General features: G+C 37.5%; 2 protein-coding genes across 2 annotated transcripts in view; both read right to left on the bottom strand.

Moving 5' to 3' along the window:
* SPMIP7 (sperm microtubule inner protein 7) overlaps positions 1-19418 on the bottom strand; it is a gene marked incomplete at its 5' end in the record, with an annotated part of 67055 nt that overhangs the window by 46440 nt on the left and 1197 nt on the right. The window contains one exon of the mRNA XM_084248452.1: positions 11108-11205. Within this exon, the coding sequence (XP_084104578.1) occupies positions 11108-11205 (98 nt within the window). The remainder of the gene's footprint in view (positions 1-11107; positions 11206-19418) is intronic.
* Positions 16157-16348, bottom strand: LOC311180529 (cytochrome c oxidase subunit 7C, mitochondrial-like; the record flags this gene model as incomplete). The annotated part of the gene is made up of 1 exon (XM_084248453.1): positions 16157-16348. The coding sequence occupies one exon, from the start codon at positions 16346-16348 to the stop codon at positions 16157-16159; it is 192 nt and encodes a 63-aa protein (XP_084104579.1).

Consider the following 19418-nt stretch of genomic DNA (forward strand, 5'->3'; position numbering starts at 1 on the left):
TTAACTCTAAATGTAAATGGATTCAACTCATCAATAAAAAGACACAGAGTAGCAGGCTGGATTAAAAAACAAAATCCAAACTTCTGCATTTTTCTTAATGGAAGTAGCAATCATTACTTTCCCTTTTATCACTAGAAGAATATAGTTTTGGGAGCCTCATCCAGTAGCAGGTTTATTAATAAACATGTTCTAAGTATCTCATCTTTACTATCAGTGTAAAGATGAGGTCATCCCCTTCTTTACTGGCATGTGAGGTCTTCGCCTCCTTGTCCTTCACACTGCTGATCTTAAAACATGGGGTAAATATTCCTTATCTGCTACATTATACTTTAGACTTTACAACCATGTGAATTATTTGTATATTATTACATTGGTTGTTTTTCCTTTGCTAAACTTTCTAATGTTATTTTGATTGCTATTCCAGCCCACGTACAATCCAGAAGTTTATAGGATAATTTATTTTGTTACCTGACAATACTAATGAAAGGCCTATTATTTTTGTTGATCTTTTAAAAAAAGATAACTTTTGATTTTCTATCTATTTCTTTTTCATTGATTTCTACTCTTATCTTTTTAATCTGATTCCTTCTTAGTTTTTATTTAATAATTTTGGGGGCTTCTTTTATTAAACATTATTTATTTATACATACAAGAATTGGGGTACAGGCCAGAGTTGTGGGAGGTGAAAGGATTCATCAGCGTGGGGAACAGAACAGGCAGACTGACTGAAATACACTGTTGAGGGGAGCAGAGGGCAAGACTGGAGAGGTCTGCTGCACCATGTGGGTAGCTCCCTGGCCAGCCAGGGGCTTGAACTCGTGATGCAGAGGCTGCGTCTACCTTCATAGTTCGCGTCTTAACCCCTTGAGCCACCAGGGAGGCCGGAGGGTCTTCTTAAAATTGAAACTAACATCATTAGTTTTAGGTCTTTCTTGGTTTCTAATGTAAGCATAAAAGCTTTTTACTTTCTCAGCTGAATTTCAACTACACTATAGAAAATTTGATATACTGACATGTATTTTCATTTACTTTTTAAAAAAGATTTATTTATTTATACAAGAACTGGGGTACAGGCCAGAGGCAAAAGAGGGTGAGAGAATTCACCAGAGACAGAGCAGGGAAACAGAACAGGCAGAAGGACCAAAATACACTGGTGAGGGGAGCAAGGGGAAGGCAAGAGAGGTCTGCGGTACCATGTGGGAATCTCCCTGGCCAGCTGGGAATTGAACCCACACTGCTGAGGCTGCAGACAGCTTCACGAGGGTGTGGACAGCTTCACAGCACTGTGCTCAACCTGCTGCGCCACCAGGGAGGCCCTATTTTCATTTACTTTATTTTTTTAAAGATGTTTATTTATTTGTTTGTTTGTTTGTTTGTTTGTTTATACAAGCACTGGGTACAGTCAGAAGCACGGGAGGGTGAGAGAATTCACCAGAGCCAGAGTGGGCAACGGAACAGGCAGACCGACGAAGTACAGTGCTGAGGGGAGCAGTGGGCGCAGCAGGAGAGGTCTGCACACCATGTGGGACCCTTGCTGGCAGCCTGGAATCAAACTGGCGCTGCAGAGGCTGCGGGCAGCTTCGCAGCCCAGTGTTCAACTGCTGCACTACCGGGGAGGCCCTATTTTCATTTATTTTAAAACATTTTCTAATTTCTCTTAGATTTTATCATGTCATAGATTATTTAGAAGTGTAGTTTTTAATTTTAAAATATTTTATGTTTTCCTAGATAAACTAAGGTTATTTATTTTTAGTTTAACTCTGGGGTGATTTGGAAGTATTTGTGAAAATATTATGCAAACTTATTTCAATAATTTCACATATATTAATATTTGATTTTTCAGAAATGATAGAAAATTCTCTGAAAAACATTTTTTATGGTGCAGCATATGATCTATTGTGGTAAATATATCATGTATATATGAAAATAATATATATTTACCATTACTGGGTATACTGTTCCGTAAGTATTGATTATCTGAAAGTGACTGATATGTTGTTTAAGTCAATGTATTTGCTAATTATTTTGTCTAGTTCTATCAATTGCTGAAAGAAGGGTGTTCAAATTTCCTATTGTGATGATAGAATTATTTCTATCTTATTTTTAGTCTGTCAAATATTGCTTTATGTGTTTTGAACCTCTGTTACTAGACGTATGTACATTTATAAACTTAGATCTTCCTGACAAAATGAACTTTCTAGTATTAAAAAAAAGTCTGTATTTTTATATTCCTTGTCTTGAACTCTATTTAATCTGTGGCAACTGTAGTTTATGTTTTGTTTACATTTTATGTTTTCAGTGCCTTTTGTAGATAGAACCTGATATCACTTCATTAGGTATATATTTAACTTTTTTTTTTGATGTTTCTTTTTTTTTAAGATTTTTTATTTTATTTATTTATACAAGCACTGGGTACAGTCAGAAGCGCGAGAGAGTGAGAGAATTCACCAGGGACAGAGCGGAGAGCAGAGCAGAGCAGGCAGACTGATGAAGTACACTGCTAAGGGGAGCAGCGGGCGGCAGGAGAGGTCTGTGTGTCATGTGGGACCCTCGCCCGGTTGCCAGGGATTAAACCAGTGCTGCAGAGGCTGTGGGCAGCTTTGCACGCAGCCCAGTGCTCAACCTCTGCGCCACCAGGGAGGCCCTGTTTAACTTTTAAACAAAGTAATGATACCATTTCACATTTTCACTGGCTGTATGAGAGTGCCATTGTTCTATGTCAAATACTTGGAGCTTTCATTCTTTTAAATTTTAGCTGTGTGGGGCTATGCTATCATTTAAATTGTAGTTCACTAATGACTCAGCTGTTAAGTATTTTTTCAAGTGTTCAATAGTCATTCTTTTATTTTTGTGAAGTGTCTATTCAGATCATTTGGTCATTTTTTATTTTGGTTGCTTACCTCAATACTAGTGATTTTAAGAAAATATTATACACTCTAGACAGAAGTCCTTTAACAGACATATTGTTGTGAATAATTTTCCCATTCGGTGACTTGATTTATATATTTCAAAAGGCTTTATAATATTAATGTTATATTGAGACACTTTATTTCAGGGTTTTTTTTTTTTTTTTTGTTATGTCACTTTCTGTGTTTCATTTTGGATAATTTCCACTGCTATGTCTTCATTTTCACTGATCTCAGTATCTGATCTGCCATTGAAACTACCCTTTTGTCTTTCATTTTAGATATCATATTTTACATTCCTAGAAGTCCTTTTGAGTTTTCTTTATATCATTAATTTTCCTCCTCATCATGGAATTCCCTTCCATCCTGAATATCTAGGGTGTATTTGTAACAGTTGTTTGAACATATCATTGTGTGTTTGTTTCTTCTTGTCTGTCACTCTAGCTCTATTATTAGGGATTTATTTTTTCTCCTGACTATGGGTAATATTTTCCTACATTTGTTTGTATGATTAATTTTTTATTTTTTCTTTCTTTTATTATTATTATTTTAAAGATTTATTTATTTATTTATACAAGAACCCAGGTACAGGCCAGAAGCGCGGGAGGGTGAGAGGAGTCACCAGAGACAAGAGTGGGGAACAGAACAGGCAGACTGAGGAAATACACTGCTGAGGGGAGCAGCCGGCGAGACAGGAGAGGTCTGCTTTGCGATGTGGGACCCTCGCTGGCCGGCAGGGATCCAAGGGGCGCTGCAGAGGCTGTGGACAGTTTCACAGCGCGGTGCTCAACCACCTGCGCCACAAGGACAGGCCCTGTTTGTATGATAATTTTTTATTGAGCACCTGTTTTAAACTTTGGTTTGTTGGTTGCTGGAACTTCTTATGTTTATAGTGTTAAATTTTGTTTTAGCACATTAATTAGTGGATATCACTTGAACATTTTTAATCTTTTTTTGAGCAAGTCCATAGCAACTTTTAGAGAAAATCTAATTCACTCTAACTTCGAAGCGTTAATTCCTTCTGAAGATGTTACCTGATACCCCATATACTAACCTTCCTTCATTCTAGTTTGTGGTGACATGAGTCATTTCCTTCCCTGTTTGACTTTCAGAGAATGATGCTGTAGGTCCTTTAAAGTCAATCTTTCCCGGGCCTCCCTGGTGGTGCAGCGGTTGAGAGGTGGGTTGAGAAGCTGCCCGCAGCCTCTGCAGCGCCGGTTCGATCCCTGGCTGCCGGGCAAGGGTCCCACATGGCGCGACAGACCTCTCCTGCCTCGCCAGCTGCTCCCCTCAGTACTTTGTCAGTCTGCCTGTTCTGCTCTCTGCTCTGGCTCTGGTGAATTCTCTCACTCTCTCGCGCTTCTGACTGTACGCAGTGCGTGTATAAATAAATAAATAAAATCTTAAAAAAATAAATAAATAAAGTCAATCTTTCCTCAGCTTCAGTTGTTTCCTCTTAAGAATGCACAGGTAAGGGCCTCCCCAGTGGTGCAGCGGGTTGAACACAGCGCTGTAAAGCTGTCCGCAGCCTCTGCAGCGCTGGTCCGATTCCAGGCAGGCCAGGGAGATTCCCACATGGCGCTGCAGAAGTCTCCTGTCTCACCCGCTGCTCCCCTCAGCAGTGCTTTCGGTCCCTCTGCCTGTTTGGCTCCCTGCTCTGTCTCTGGTGAATCCTCTCACCTCCCGCGCCTCTGGCCTGTACCCCAGTTCTTGTATAAATACATACATCTTTAAAAAAAAAATGCACAGATAAGTACTGAAAGACCTGTGTTTCCTCTTACCCAGCTCTCCAAAGACTCTTTCTGAAGTTCCCTCCTTTCTGGTATCCTATTTTGCAAATTCTGGATGGCTTAATATTAAACTATATGTGGATTTCTTTGGTCCATGACTCACCCATAAATATGTTTTATTTCCAAATAGACGATTTTCTAGGGTGTTATTTAAAGTGCTTGAATTTTTTGAGATTTATATTATGGCATAGTATGTGGTACTGTTATAAATATTCCTAGCAAAAAGGTATATTCATGTATGTCTAGTAAATTAATTTGATAATTATGCTGTTTCATCACACCATATCTAGTTGTGTATATACTATAACCCTGAATATAGTTGTCCTGTTAATTGACAGTTTATGATGATGTCTACTGATAGGAGTCACAAGGAGATATTTTACTAATAGTACTTTCGCAAATAAAAATCTATGTTTAGGGCCTCCCCTGGTGGTGCAACGGTTAAGCGCCAGTTCATTCCCTGTCTGCCGGAGAGGGTCCCACCAAAAAAAAAAAAAAAAAATCTATGTTTAGCAGAATGGTCACCCAAATGAATCTAATATTGTTAATAACATATTATTGTATAATATTGTAATTAAAGAACTAATATTGTAACTAAATTAACCATTGTAACTAAATTAGCTATTGTTAATAAATAATACATTTCCTCAAATAGGATGCTGCTACATTATCAATATAAATTTTTTACCTTTTCTGAAAATCACATATAAACATAGGTCAGAATAAGAGCTGTGTCAGTAACAGTTGTGTTAGACACAAAACAAAGAAGCAAATAAAAACAATGGATCTATTATCAAAAGAAGGAGGATGTAGGAATTCAAAATCACATCAATGTTTTGTTTATGAAAGGCATTCTAAATTACAATTGATAATTGCAATTCATTAAAAATGTCTATAAAATGGTTTTCTCAGTGATTCATGAGATCTGTCACAATCAACTGTTTCCTGTGCATAATGTATCAACAAATTTGGTGAGTAGTATGCAGATCAGATTAGTCGTCCTCTAGCATTAGGTGTGAAGATTCTAAAGTCTGTCTCTTCATATATTCTTCATCATGGAGACAATTCTCCTGAACCTGTTTTTAAATATTCTCAAGCAGTTTCTGAAATGTATGCCTACCCATTTTCAGGTGGTTCTTATTATTGTTGCCATCATCTTGGTGTATTAGATCAGTATAATCGTTCATTAGAATATGGGTATTTTCTCTAATATGCTGTCACTTCTACTTCCTTGTTAGTCTTGAAACCTGTCACTTCTCTGTGCTACGTGGCTTTAATTTCTTTATGCTATGTTGCAATTTTCAGGTTCTCAATTTATCATCTATATTATTTCCTGAAAGTAAATCTTCATTTTCTAGTTGCTGCCCTTTAAGGAATACATTGTCTATTTCCATTCTCTGCATGTTATATGTGTACTATTTCATAGAGAAGTGATTAAATTTCTCTTTAACATCACCTTTAATGTTTTTAGAATCTGACTCAATGGGAAATTTTACTACTGTACTCTACATTGTTCATTGGTTCTTCTGGCAATAAATTGCCTTTTACATTAAGATTGTCCCTCACCAGCAATGTGATGAATGCCTTAATATCTTAGAATTTCCTAACATTCAACAAATCTAACAAGAGATGACTGCAGATATACAGATTCTAAGTAATGTAAAAAATGAAATTTCAGAAATTCCCCTTTCTTTCCAGGATTTTCATGCTTTGTCTTTCTTTTGAGATTATTGTGGCCATTTTTGTTGGTGCAGAGCTGACACTGATAGCTGCTGCTGTTGCGTTACCCTTGACTTACTTTTGTAGAACCATTGCTATTAATGTACTACAGAGAATGTGAGGGAATGCTTTAGAGAATGCAAGAAATAAACATATCAGTGAATATAATGATTGTACTTTCATATATTGCTTCTGTCCTAATCTCTTATGCATCTGGGTTTCCAAATAAACATATACTTTTCTTTTTTCACATATTATATGTTTCTCACTTGGGTATTTTCTGTATTTTTTGTATATTTGTGCTTTATCATGTATATTTTATTTTTTAAAGATTTATTTATTTATGCATACAAGAACTGGCGTACAGGCCAGAGGTGCAGTGGGGTGAGAAGATTCACCAGAGACAGAGTGGGGAACAGAACAGGCAGATTGACTGAACTATACTACTGAGGGGAGTGGCAGGCAAGTCAGGAGTGATCTGCTGTGCCATGTGGGTAGCTCCCTGGCCGGCACAAACTCATGCTGCGGAGGCTGTGGATAGCTTCATTAGTACTGTGCTTAACCCCTTGTGCCACCAGGGAGGCCCTTTATCATATATATTTTCTTCTCATTTTTCTATCAGTAGTAGTAGCCCGGTTCTTCAGTACTACCTTTAATTGTGCTTAATCTGCTACTGTACCCATGTTCTCACTTTATTGTACTTTTCTCAGGCCTACTTAGTGACACAGTATTGAAAAGTGCAAAATCCATTAAAACAGAGTCAAATTGTACTCAAAACAGTGCTAAGGGGGAGTAATAAAATAACAGTATTACAACAGGGTCAAGGGAAAGTGCCCAATGTGGAGAACAGGTCACCATCAGTGGGTTCTTACCCATGCACTCAATTGTAAGACCTCCCAGGCCCAGTTTCTGACAACAGGATTTATTTAACAAGCAGGTGATTGGGGTAAATTAAAAAGTTTCTAAGGCCACAAGGGACCAACTGTCTCATCCCAGGACCCCCAGTATCCAAAACAAAGTCCACCTATAGAAGATGAGGTGATATAGCAGCAGCCCCTGGCAGCATTATGGAGCCTGGGTAGGTTGTCAGACCAGACAGCAACAGTCAAGAACATCAGGACCTCGTCCAGAGGACCAGAGGCTGTGGGCAGTTGTTTGAGATGCTGGGCCAAGCCCGACAGTGCTCCTTGCAGGTGATATCAGAGGTGGGGATGGAGACAGGTATAGCAGACATGTCTCTGTGCAGACCTATAGAGGTCTGTATGTCTAGGAGTCATCTAGAAGTCTTATGGAGGTCTGTGGAGGTTGATTGAATACCCTGATGAACTTGATATTTCTCCATTCAGAGACCAGAAGCAGAATCCTACTTCTTTTATGGTGGTCTAATAAATACTACCTTCTCAGAGGCCAGGAGTAGAATGTTTCTTCTTTTGCTGGAAGTTGACTGCTGACTGAATTTTTGTTCAAAGGTGGTCCAATGATTCCTTCCTCTTTGAAAGCTGGGAGCGTACTGTATCAAACTTGCTCTGCTCTGCTTTATAATCCCTTTCAGAATCCCTTATCCTACAAGTGTAATTGGGTTGTTTTTATTCCTAAGCTTCTGACTGGACCATTATGCACCAATCAGCTTGTTTTCCATTTTTAATTGAAATAATAAACTAGTCAAACACTTGATTGATCCATTTAGGATCTTAGAGACAGATTGAAAAGGAGAAAAGAGCCCGGCCTGGCCTGTATTCAGGTCAGGGCAGGTTTCTGGGTCTGTTTGCTTTGGGGAACCATAGTTTGAGTCAGCCTCACTGAGGTTGGGAGTGAACGAATCTACACGGAGTGTGGGCTGAGGCTGGTGTGCCTCAGTCCCAACAAAGTCACCTTGACTTATGTCTTCTGTAGGCCATGGTGATCCAGTTTCACTAGAACTAACCCCCGCCGACAATTTTCTAATTTCACATTTTGCTATTTAAATTTCTTTATAACAGTTGTCAACTTATCTTTTTTCTTTCTGAATATTTTATGCACTCTCCCAATATCTGTACATATTCAGTTTATGTCTCTTTATTTTCTCTCATTTCTGCTGATTCTCACTCATGGTGCATTTTCTCCTTATATGTTTGGCTACTATTGATTGTTCTTGGACATTGCATTTTAAAAGATATTGTTGGAATTTATTTGAAACTTACTTTCTTCCAAAGAAGTTTTGTTTGTATATGCCTGATTCCTTGGAATGACATAATCTTAATACCAGTTCAAGAGTTGAAGTTTTATCATTTACTTGGATTATGTCAGACTGTAGTCTGCTCAAGTCCTTTTAATATTAATCTACTCCTACTTTTTCTTTTTTTAAGATTTATTTATTTATGCATACAAGAACTGGGATATAGGCCAGAGGTGCGAGGGGTGAGAGGATTCACCAGAGACAGAGTGGGGAACAGAACAGGCAGATCGACAGACGTACACTGCTGAGGGGAGCAGCGGGGGAGTCAAGAGAGGTCTGCTGTGCCAGATCCCTAGCTGGCCGGGGATTGAACTGGTGCTGCAGAGGCTGTGGAAAGCTTCATAGGTTGCTTTTTAACCCCTTGTGCCACCAGGGAGGTCTTACTCCTACTTCTAAGGCACAAGACTTCAGATATTCAGCTGGGGATTTTCATAGATCAGTTTCAACTTTTGATCTTTTGAGAACATTAAAGGTTCAGCTAAGTTTCAGTTTCCACTTCAAAATAACGAATTCCCGTAAAATCAAAGTGTGCCTAGGTGCTAGACTTAAACTTCAGACTTTCTATCCTCTCAATGACCCAGTAATTTCTCTACACCTTAATGATACTTTGACAGTTTGAGAAAAAAATAAATATTAATCTAACTTTTTTCCTAGTTGGAAGTATTGCCTCATGTTACTTTGCTAGCTTCCACTACTGGAAGTCTGGTTTATTTTGTCATAAAAAAATCTAAATTTACTGAAAATTTAAATAAGCATTCACACAACAAGCTCTTACCTTTGAATACGAATTCTAAAATAGATAGCTAGATAAAACACAGAGTCTTGCTGTGTATTTGGTGTAGTTGCAGCTTTGATGGCATAAGTGACACCAATAACTTCAGTTTTTTATAATGTCCATTTTTAATTGCTCTCAATGGACTTTTTTACAGGAACAATGGATTCTTTAAAAAGAGTCAGGAGATGGAATAAGTGAAACTAATAAATACAATTTTCCTTTAGCTTTGCAACCAAATTTAGCCTTTTATCTGTATTTGGAATAGCTTCTAGCAAGTCAGATTACTCCTGTTTTTAATGTTATGTTTTTCTTATAAAGAAAGGACTTGAAGGGCCTCCCTGGTGGTGCAAGGGGTTAAGATGCAACCTATAAAGATATCCGCAGCCACTGCAGCACAAGTTCGATCCCCAGCCAGGGAGCTACCCACATGGCGCAGCAGACCTCTCCTGACTCACTGGCTGCTCCTTTCAGCAGTGTATTTCAGTTAATCCTCCTGTTCTGTTCCCCACTCTGTCTCTGGTGAATCCTCTCACCCCTCTCACCTCTTATATGCATAAATAAATAATTCTTAAAAAAAAAAGAAAAGACATGAAGCCTTGGTAGAGCTGCATGGCATCTTGTCCAAAGTATTTTAAATAGTTTTTTGTTCCGTAGTCATGAACCATAGTGTCACTGATTATTTTGGGAATGACTCAACTCCTTTACGGTACAATTAAAAAGGTCAATTTTGGAGGGAGATGTGGAAAAATAAATTAATCTGATCCATAACTGCAAATAAATTCTGCAGCTCAATTTTAGGAAGGAGTACATATAGGATTATAGAAATGGAAATTGATTCCTTAAAATATTCATATCTTTAATGCTAATATGTATGGGGTTTCTGATTGGGATCATACAAATATTCTAAAATTATATTTACATGTCAGTTGTACCATCCTCTGAATATCTTTATAACTAATCATTTTAAATACTTTAAATAGGTTAATTTATGGTATGTAAGTATATCTCAGTAAAGCTATTTTACACACAATACTTGTCATATCTGTGTATTCTTTATTAGGATATCTAAATATCAAAATTTCATAGATTATGAAGTGCATGTAGGAAAATGACAATGAATATAATCCTTAAACTAAGGAAGATATCGAGATTTCAACTTAGTTTTCATATTTACTATGTGATCGAAGTCAGTTACTTAACACCACTGGTTTTCAGCTTTTTCAGATAAAATGAGCATAAATAACACTATCTTGTCCAGAAGGAGAAAGAAAAGCAGGATTCTTGCTCATCTGATGTATTTTGGGAACACTATTAGTGAAAATTAAGATAGGACAAGGAAAAGAAGCAGTGAGAATATGGTTTCAGCTGAAGATTAACTTTAGTCTGTTCCCTCAAGAACTCAGGGATTGCCCGATATCTCAAGGGGGCAGTTTGGGACAATGTAGTCCTCCAAAGTGATAGTGCTGCCCCTTGCTGCTAATGGGAGAGGTTGCACTTGACAGTAAAGGGAAACTAAATTGGGTGCTATTTGGGTCTACTTCGATGATGCATACTAAAAAATGATAGTGAAGATATGCACAGTGACTGGTTCAAAGAGATACTTAATAATGGTAGCTTTTTAGTAGGTGATAAAATATAAAATATATATAGAAAAAGTGAATTAATTATAAATATTGCATATCATCCAATAAGAAAATCTTACTGTATATGTTGATTTCTCATCAAATATATTTGTGTGACTTATTGAGCACCCTTCATGCTGAATTTGTAAAGGTTTGACTTTCCGTGGGCTTGTCCAACCTGAAAACAAAAGAGCATGTGTTTTGGGTTAAAAATGCAATAGAATTATCTTTTTTCATCAAAAAATTTCCTTCCGAAAGCTAATCTGTGTGATGTTAATCAATTTTTAATGAATTATCTAACTTTCCTCAGCAGTGAGAACAGAATAGCTCTGGAAGTTACATGTTAATATTTAATGAAGCATGGGCCTCCCCAGTGGTGCAGTGGTTGAGTGCTGGGCTGCGAAGCTGCCCACAGCCTCTGCAGCACCAGTTCGATCCCCGGCCCCTGGGCGAGGGTCCCACATGGCGCACAGACCTCTCCTGCCATGCCCGCTGCTCCCCTCAGCAGTGTACTTCAGTCCTTCTGCCTGTTCTGTTCCCTGCTCTGGCTCTGGTGAATTCTCTCACCCTCCCACGCTTCTGACTGTACCCAGTGTTTGTATAAACAAATTAGAAAAAAAATAGAAAAAAATATTTAATGATGCATAATTTTTTTATTATTATTGGAAAATATTTATTGGGTACGATGAATCTATTTATGCACATGCAGTGTCGGGAATGACAGAGACACAAAAAGTTTACTATGCAGATAATTAATCTAATGATAGAAGTCTAACAGACTAGTACATATAAAAACAATCTTTAATATTTCTTGACCATAAATGGAAATGGATTAATATATATAAAGATGGAAATCAGATTTCCTGATTTTGAGCTCCTCATGAAGAAATGGAAAATAAAAATATGTTAGTAGAAAATTTTAACATAGAAGTGTTTGACAAGTGTAGTAATAGTTGGGCTCTGAGTGCCATGGGATTGCAGAGGATGAACACCTGAGTCAGATTGTAAGGAGTTAGGCACATCTTCGATAAGTTAACATCTGATCTAATTTTGACAAAGACAGTCATTCTAGGTAAGGAGACAGCAGGGTTATCTTGCTTGTGAGAGATAGCAACTTTTGTAGGAAGTTAAAAGAAATGGGTATAGATATATCATTAAATGACAGTCAGAGAATGTGGAAGGTGAACAAGAGAGGTCGGTCAGAATCAGGACATGAAAGTTCTGTACTTAACCTCCAGGTGGATTGTTTTAATCACAGAGATGACAGTTCTGATCATTTCCATAGGTAATCTTTTTCCTAGCTCATTGGAGCTTCTATCTTATTCTTTTACTTCTTAGCTTTGCCCGATGAATTGATCTCACTTGGCAATGGGGGAATTGAAAAGTTGCAATGTGGGAGTTAGGTGGACAGGGATGTAGAATTTGGTGAGATAGATTTTGAGAAGGATTTGGGTAACAGGAGCAACATGCCAAATTAGTGTAGGTTCATACCTGCCTCCAAAGGTCTAAATAAGGTATATACTTTCTGGTTGAGGGGCCAGCATGACCTCATGAATTATTTGACCCATCCAAGACTCATTTTCCTCATCAAACATCCATTCTCAGAGGTTTGAAAATAACAATTAATGTATGTAAGATAGTTTGCAAAATTTATGACATGTAATTAAAGTGCACAATGCATTTAACATTTATATCAATAATTATTAGTATCTGTGATTGTAATGCAGTGATACCATTTCATGATTCAGTCAATATTTGAGTAACAAACTCTAGAGAGAATCTGTAAAGGGAACTGGCAAAGGGGAGATGGGAAGGTAGTGGACACTGTTGGCTAGAAGGGGAATTGAAGAAATTAGTGGGTGAGAAGTCCTTGGGGATGCATCACTGCTGACTTTGGAAATAGAGGAGGCCACATGTGAAGGAATGCATGCAGCATATAGGAGGAGAGAGTAATCCCTGCTTGTCAATGAGCAAGGAAGTGAGCACCTAAGATGCAAGGAATGAATTTTCTAACAGCCTCACTGAGTCTATAAATATGTGTAGATTTCCCCCACCCTCTAGATAAGAGCTAAGAGTGCCCTTGATTAGGGTAGAGTAAGAACCTAATAGAAAATTCAGTGGATGGTCCTACCCAGAATTCTGATTCGCAAAACTGTGAGCTAATAAATGGATTTGTTTTAGACTGTTAAATTAGCTATGATACCGATTAAAAAAAGAAGACAGTGGGGAAGGGAACATAATGGATTACAGTGGAAAACTATATGTGCTTTGGTGGTGGGAAAATTATGGTGACCACAAGTGAGGGGAGAAATTCTCTACTGTGAGAAAAATAATGGACAAGGATGCTTAAAAAATAAAATAGAAAAAAAAAAAGCAATAGAAAAAGTAGAGGTAGCAGTGAAAAGTCAAGAAAAATGAAACAGGGCTGTATTGAATAATTTCAATTTTATTTCTTATTCATTATATATATATATTCATTATATACATCTTCCCTTATTTAATTTTATTTTTTTAAAGATTTATTTATTTATGCATACAAGAACTGGGATATAGGGCAGAAGGTGTGGGGGGAGGTGAGAAGATTCACCAGGGACAGATTGGGGAGCAGAACAGGCAGACTGACTGAAATACACCTCTGAGGGGAGCAGCGGGCCAGAAAGGAGAGGTCTGCTGCACCATGTGGGTAGCTCGCTGGCCAGCTGGGCATCAAACTCTTGCTGCAGAGGCTGCGGATAGCTTCACAGTGCTGTGCTTAACTCCTTGTGTCACCAGGGAGGCCTCCATTTTATTTTTTTTATAGTGACTTTTCTTGCACACAAATTTATTTCTGTGTGTGGTTAAATCTACTCTTATTTTCCTTCATGAGTTATTCTACCTTAATTCTTTTTAAACATTTTCTAAAGAAATTTTAAATCTTATTTGAAACTTTTTTACATTATTTTTTATTTTTTCCCTTGTATCTCCTTATTCCCTCCCCTTCCCGTAAGTATGGTTACCATAGTTTCCCCACCACCAAACTACCAGCAGTCCCCAACCATAGTCTATTGTGCATTCCCTGCTGTTTCTTCCTTCCACATCACTCTCCTTCTCCTCTCCTCGATGTCTCAGATCTATGGTCAGCTTACAAGAGTTGGTTTGACTTTGATTTCTCTGTATTCCACATATAAGTGAAACCATCTGCTGACTTCCTTTACTACATGTAATTCCTTCAAACTCCCATCATTTTTTCAAAGATTTATTTTATTTATTTATGCATAGAAGAACTGGGGTGTAAGCCAGAGTTGCGGGCGTTGAGTGGATTCACCAGAGACAGAGTGGGGAGCAGAATGGGGGGATCTACTGAAATACACTGTGGAGGGGAGCAGCAGATGAGACAGAAGGAGAGAGGGTTAGCTCCCTGGCTGGGGATCGAGCTCGTGTAGCAATGGCTTGAGATGGGTTGATAGCAACGAGAATTTAACCCCTGAGCCACTAGGGAGACCCAAACCCCCATCACTTTGTTGAAAATGGCTGCATTTCATCCCTTCTTATGGTTACATAATACTTCCTTATGTGCATGTATCACATTTTCTTGATCCAATCATCTATCATTGGTCATTTAGACTGCGTCCATATCTCTGCTATTATAAATAATGCTACCATATATATCATAGAATATATAGATTTTTGTGTTGATCATTTCACCTTCTTTGGAATTGTGACCAAGAGCAGAATTGCTGGGTTGTACAGTGTTTAGTTTAAGGTAAATCAGGTTTTTTTTTTCCATAATTGTTGCGACAGTGTAGAAGGGTTCATTTTTCTCACCATGCTCTCTAGCACTGCTGGGTATGAGATGGTATCTCATTGTGGTTTTGACACTTGGTTTTTGCAAGTGATGATGAATGTTTTTGTCATATGTCTATTATCCTTTTATATAGCATTTTTTGATGAATCGTGTTCATATCTGCTGTCCTTTTTATTCATTGGGCTATTCGTTTTTTTAATGTGATGCTTTTTTTTTACAATCTTAGATATTAACCCCTTATCAATTATATTATGTGACTATTTTTACCCTTTCATAGAGTGCCTTTTAAATCATATTGTATTTTCTTTCACTGTCTAAAAGCTTTTTAATTTGAGGTAATCCCAATTATTTATTTTTGCTTTTATGTCTCTAGCCATAGGGTTCTTATCACCAAAAATCTTCATCATTGATATCATAGGGTATATCCCCAATGTGTTCTTAAGTATATTTTATTGTTGCAGGTCTCATATCTAAATCTTTAAACCATTTAGATTTTATTTTTGTGAATGAGATTAGGGAGTGATCCAACTTCAAGCTTTTGTGTGTGGCTTTCCAGTTTTCCAAACACCATTATTAAAGAGACTATCTTTTCCCCATTGTATGATCATAGCTCTTTTATCATAAATTAGGTACTAGTTTGTATATGGATTTCTGGACTTTCAATTCCATTTACTGATTCATTTATTTATTTGTGTGCCAAATACTATATTTTTTAGTACTATTACTTTATAATATAGATAATATACCTCAGATTCTCTTCTCTATCCTCAGGTTTGCTTTCACAATTCAAGCCTTTTTTGTGGTTCCTTATACACTTCATATGTTTTGTTCAATTTTTATGAAACATAATTGCTGGTGTTTTGATGGATATTGTGTTAAATTTTAGGCAGAATAGTCATTTTAATTGATTCTCCCCATCCATGAACAAGAAATCTCTTTTCATCTCCCTATGATTACCGAGATCTTCTAATACAGTTTTGTAGTTTGCATTGTATAAATTTTTCTACTCTTTAAGTCTTTATTATTTTTGATTCAGTTTTGCATAGAATTTCCTTCTTTTCCTTATCATTCATCATTTGTACATAAAAATACAACAGATATTTTTATGTTGATTTTACTACCTGTCACTTTGCTGTATTCATTTATTTTTTCCAATAAATTTGGAGTCTTTACGATTTTCTGTATTTTTTTTTTAATTTCAGAGAAGAGGCATTAAGGAGTCATGCCATAAGTTTATTTACAAACATATTTAGTATATTGAGTTCAACAGTTTGGCTTTTCAAAGAAATTGCACTTCTTAAAATGATCCTCTTCATATCTGTTTCATGGATGAACTAAAATGTCCTTATTTCTTAAGCAGCTGGTGTCTTAATATAAAGAAAGGTGCAGCAAACCCAGAACCGAAGTACACAGTCCTCATAAATAGTAACCGACACTTGTTTTCCACAGAAAATGGCAAATTCTTCCCTGGGCCCTCCTCATAGTGGCTCCTGCGGACCACAGAGGTCATGAATCCCTGGATGTTTTGTCCCAACATAGCGCAGTCTGGAGCTCTGCAAAAGACGCAGAGACCAAACTTGGGCGAAATGGCGGCGACCCAAGTAATATGCTTTTTTTCTGTATCTTATCCTGTGCAAATAGTGATAGTTCTACTTCTTCTATTCCACACTGGATTTCCTTTATTTTCTGTTATCTGATTGCTCTATCCAACATCTTTAATATTAAACAGAGTGGTGACAGTAGGCATCCTTGTCTTACTCCTGATCTTAAAGGAAAGCTTTCAGTTTTTCACCATTAAATATTATATTGGTTGAAGGTTTGTAATACCTGACCTGTATTATGTAGAGGTAGGTTCCTTCTATTCTCTCCTTGTCTAGTTTTTGTCATAAATGGGTGCTAAACCTAATCAAATGCTTCCTCTGCATCTATTGACATGTTCAAATAATTTTTCTTTACTTTCTGGTAATGATTTCGTACACTGATTGACTTATGTGTATTAAACAATCTTACACTCCTGGGACAAATCCCAGTTGATCGTGGTGTATAAGTTTTATGATATATTAATTTATTTGGCTTGCTAGTACTCTTTTCAAGATTTTTGCATCAGTCTTCATCAGGGATATTGGTCTATAATTTTCTTCCCTTGTTGCTGTCCATATCTGGTTTTAGGTATTGTCGCCATAAAAAATATTCTTCCAATAAAAAGTATCGGGGGGCATTCTCTCTTATTGTATTTTTAAGAAAACAATTTGAGTAGGATGAGCATTATTTATTTTTTTAAATTTTTTTTTAAAGATTTATTTATTTACTTATACAAGCACTGGGTGCAGTCAGAAGTGCGGAAGGGTGAGAGAATTCACCAGGGCCAGAGCGGAGAGCAGAACAGGCAGACTGACAAAATACACTCCTGAGGGGAGCAGCGGGTGTGGCAGGAGAGGTCTGCACGCCATGTGGAACCCTCACTGGTGGCTGGGGATTGAACCAGCACTGCAGAGGCTGCAGGCAGCTTCACAGCCCAGCACTCAACCACTGCGCCTGAGCATTATTTCTTGCTTAAAGTTTTTAAAGATTTTTTTTTTTTTTAATTTACTTCTGTAAGCACTAGGGGGACAATCAGAAGCAAGGGGGGTGAGAGAATTCACCAGAGCCAGAGCAGGGGACAGAACAGGCAGAGTGACGAAATACACTGCTGAGGGGAGCAGCGAGCGCGGCAGGAGAGGTCTGTCGAGCCATGTGGGACTCTCACGGGTGGCCTGGGATCGAATCTGCACTGCAGAGGCTGCAGGCAGCCTCGCAGCCCAGGGCTCAACTGCTGCACCACCAGGGAAGGCCCTTGCTTAAAGTTTTGATAAAATTCTTTTGTGAAGTCTCTGTTCCTGGGCTTTTGTTTTGGGGAATATTTTTTATTACTGTTTCATTTTCCATACTTATGATCAGTTTATTCAAAACATCTGCTTCTTCCTGGGTTAGTTTTTGTAGATTACATTGATATAGAAAATTTCCTTGTTTCTTCAAATTATAGAACATAATAATAATACAATGAACACTGGTTCATTGTAATCTGATATGGTTCTTTTTATTTCTGTGCTGTCTGTTGTGATGTCTACTCTTTCATGTATGATTTTATTAATGGTTTCTTTTTTTTAAATGTAGCTAGATGTTTATCAATTTCCCTGAAGATCTATTTCCCCCCTTTACTTCCACACTTTATTTCCTTCCTTCTACTAAATTTGGGTCTTGCTTTTTCCTCTTTTACAAATTGCTTTAGATTATTGGATATAATAAATATTGGATTATTTATTGGAGTCTTTTCTTGATTCTTATGTGGTCTGTATTACAATTATCTTTTCCCTTAACAGTGTTTTTGCTGCATCCCATTGATTATGGTACCTTGAACCATAATTTCCATTCATCTTAAGTACTTTTTAATGTTTCGATTTCTCTCTTATCAAATAGCTATGAAACAACCTGTTGTTTAGTCTCCATGTATTTATAATTTTTCCAGTTTTTTTCAACTTAATAGATGATAGAGATAATGCTAGGTATAATTTTGATATTTGTTGTTTTATTGAAAATTGACTTTTGTTCCAACATATATGTTATTGAAAATGTTTCATGTGCATGTGCATTTGAAATATGTATGCAATTAGTTCTTGGGAGTATTATGTAGGTATCTATTAGCTCCACTTGGTTTTGCATCTCCATTAAGGCTATTGTTTTCTTATTTATTATTCATCTTGTTGATTTTTTCCATATAGTAAGTAGGGGTCCTTTTGTATTATTGGGTTGCTGTCAATCTCTTCAGTTCTGTTATTGTCTAATGTATCTCAGCTCTCCATCATTCAGCGCACATATATTTGTGTTACTTCTTCTTGTTGTGTTGGACCTCTAATCAAAATATAGTGCCTTTTTTTTTCCCTATTACCTTTCTTATTTGGAAAGGAGCCAGTATTTTATCAGATATGACTGATAAAGCATAACTTTTTTTTTAAAAGATGTATTTCTTTATACAAAAACCAGGGTACAGGCCAGATGTGCAAGAGGGTGAGAGGATTCACCAAAGATAGAGTGGGAAACGGAACAGGCAGAGCAGCCGGTGAGACAGGAGAGGTCTGCTCACCATGTGGCTACCTCCATGGCCAGTGGGGATCGAACCAGCACTGCAGAGGCTGCTGACAGCTTCACAGCGCTGCACTCAACCGCCTGTGCCACCAGGGAGGCCCAGAAAAAGCATAACTCTTATCCTATGCTTGCATATCTCCAAATTCCTTTCTGGTTCAAAAGGGGGTATATAGAGGCTGGGGCTGGGAAGACTTATTTTGTGGGTCTTTTCCTTTATTTTTAACCCTCTTCCTAATCCCAAGTGACTATAGTTTTTCTTTGAAGTGGTAGGAATCATGATCTCCACTGCTCCAACAAATAGTAGAAGTACTATTCCTCCAGACAGTGCTTCTGTTGGTGTCTAGGCTATGACTGGCTCCTAAAGAACCTGGTGGAAGGTGCTGTACCTCTGACACTAGGGCAAGCTTAGCATCTCTCACTACAGCATTTGCTCTTTTCTACATTCTCAAAGAGGTTCACCTCTTTCATTTCCTATCACACACACT

The sequence above is a fragment of the Talpa europaea genome (genome assembly GCF_964194135.1).
Source record: "Talpa europaea genome assembly, chromosome: 11".
Lineage (NCBI taxonomy): Eukaryota > Metazoa > Chordata > Mammalia > Eulipotyphla > Talpidae > Talpa > Talpa europaea.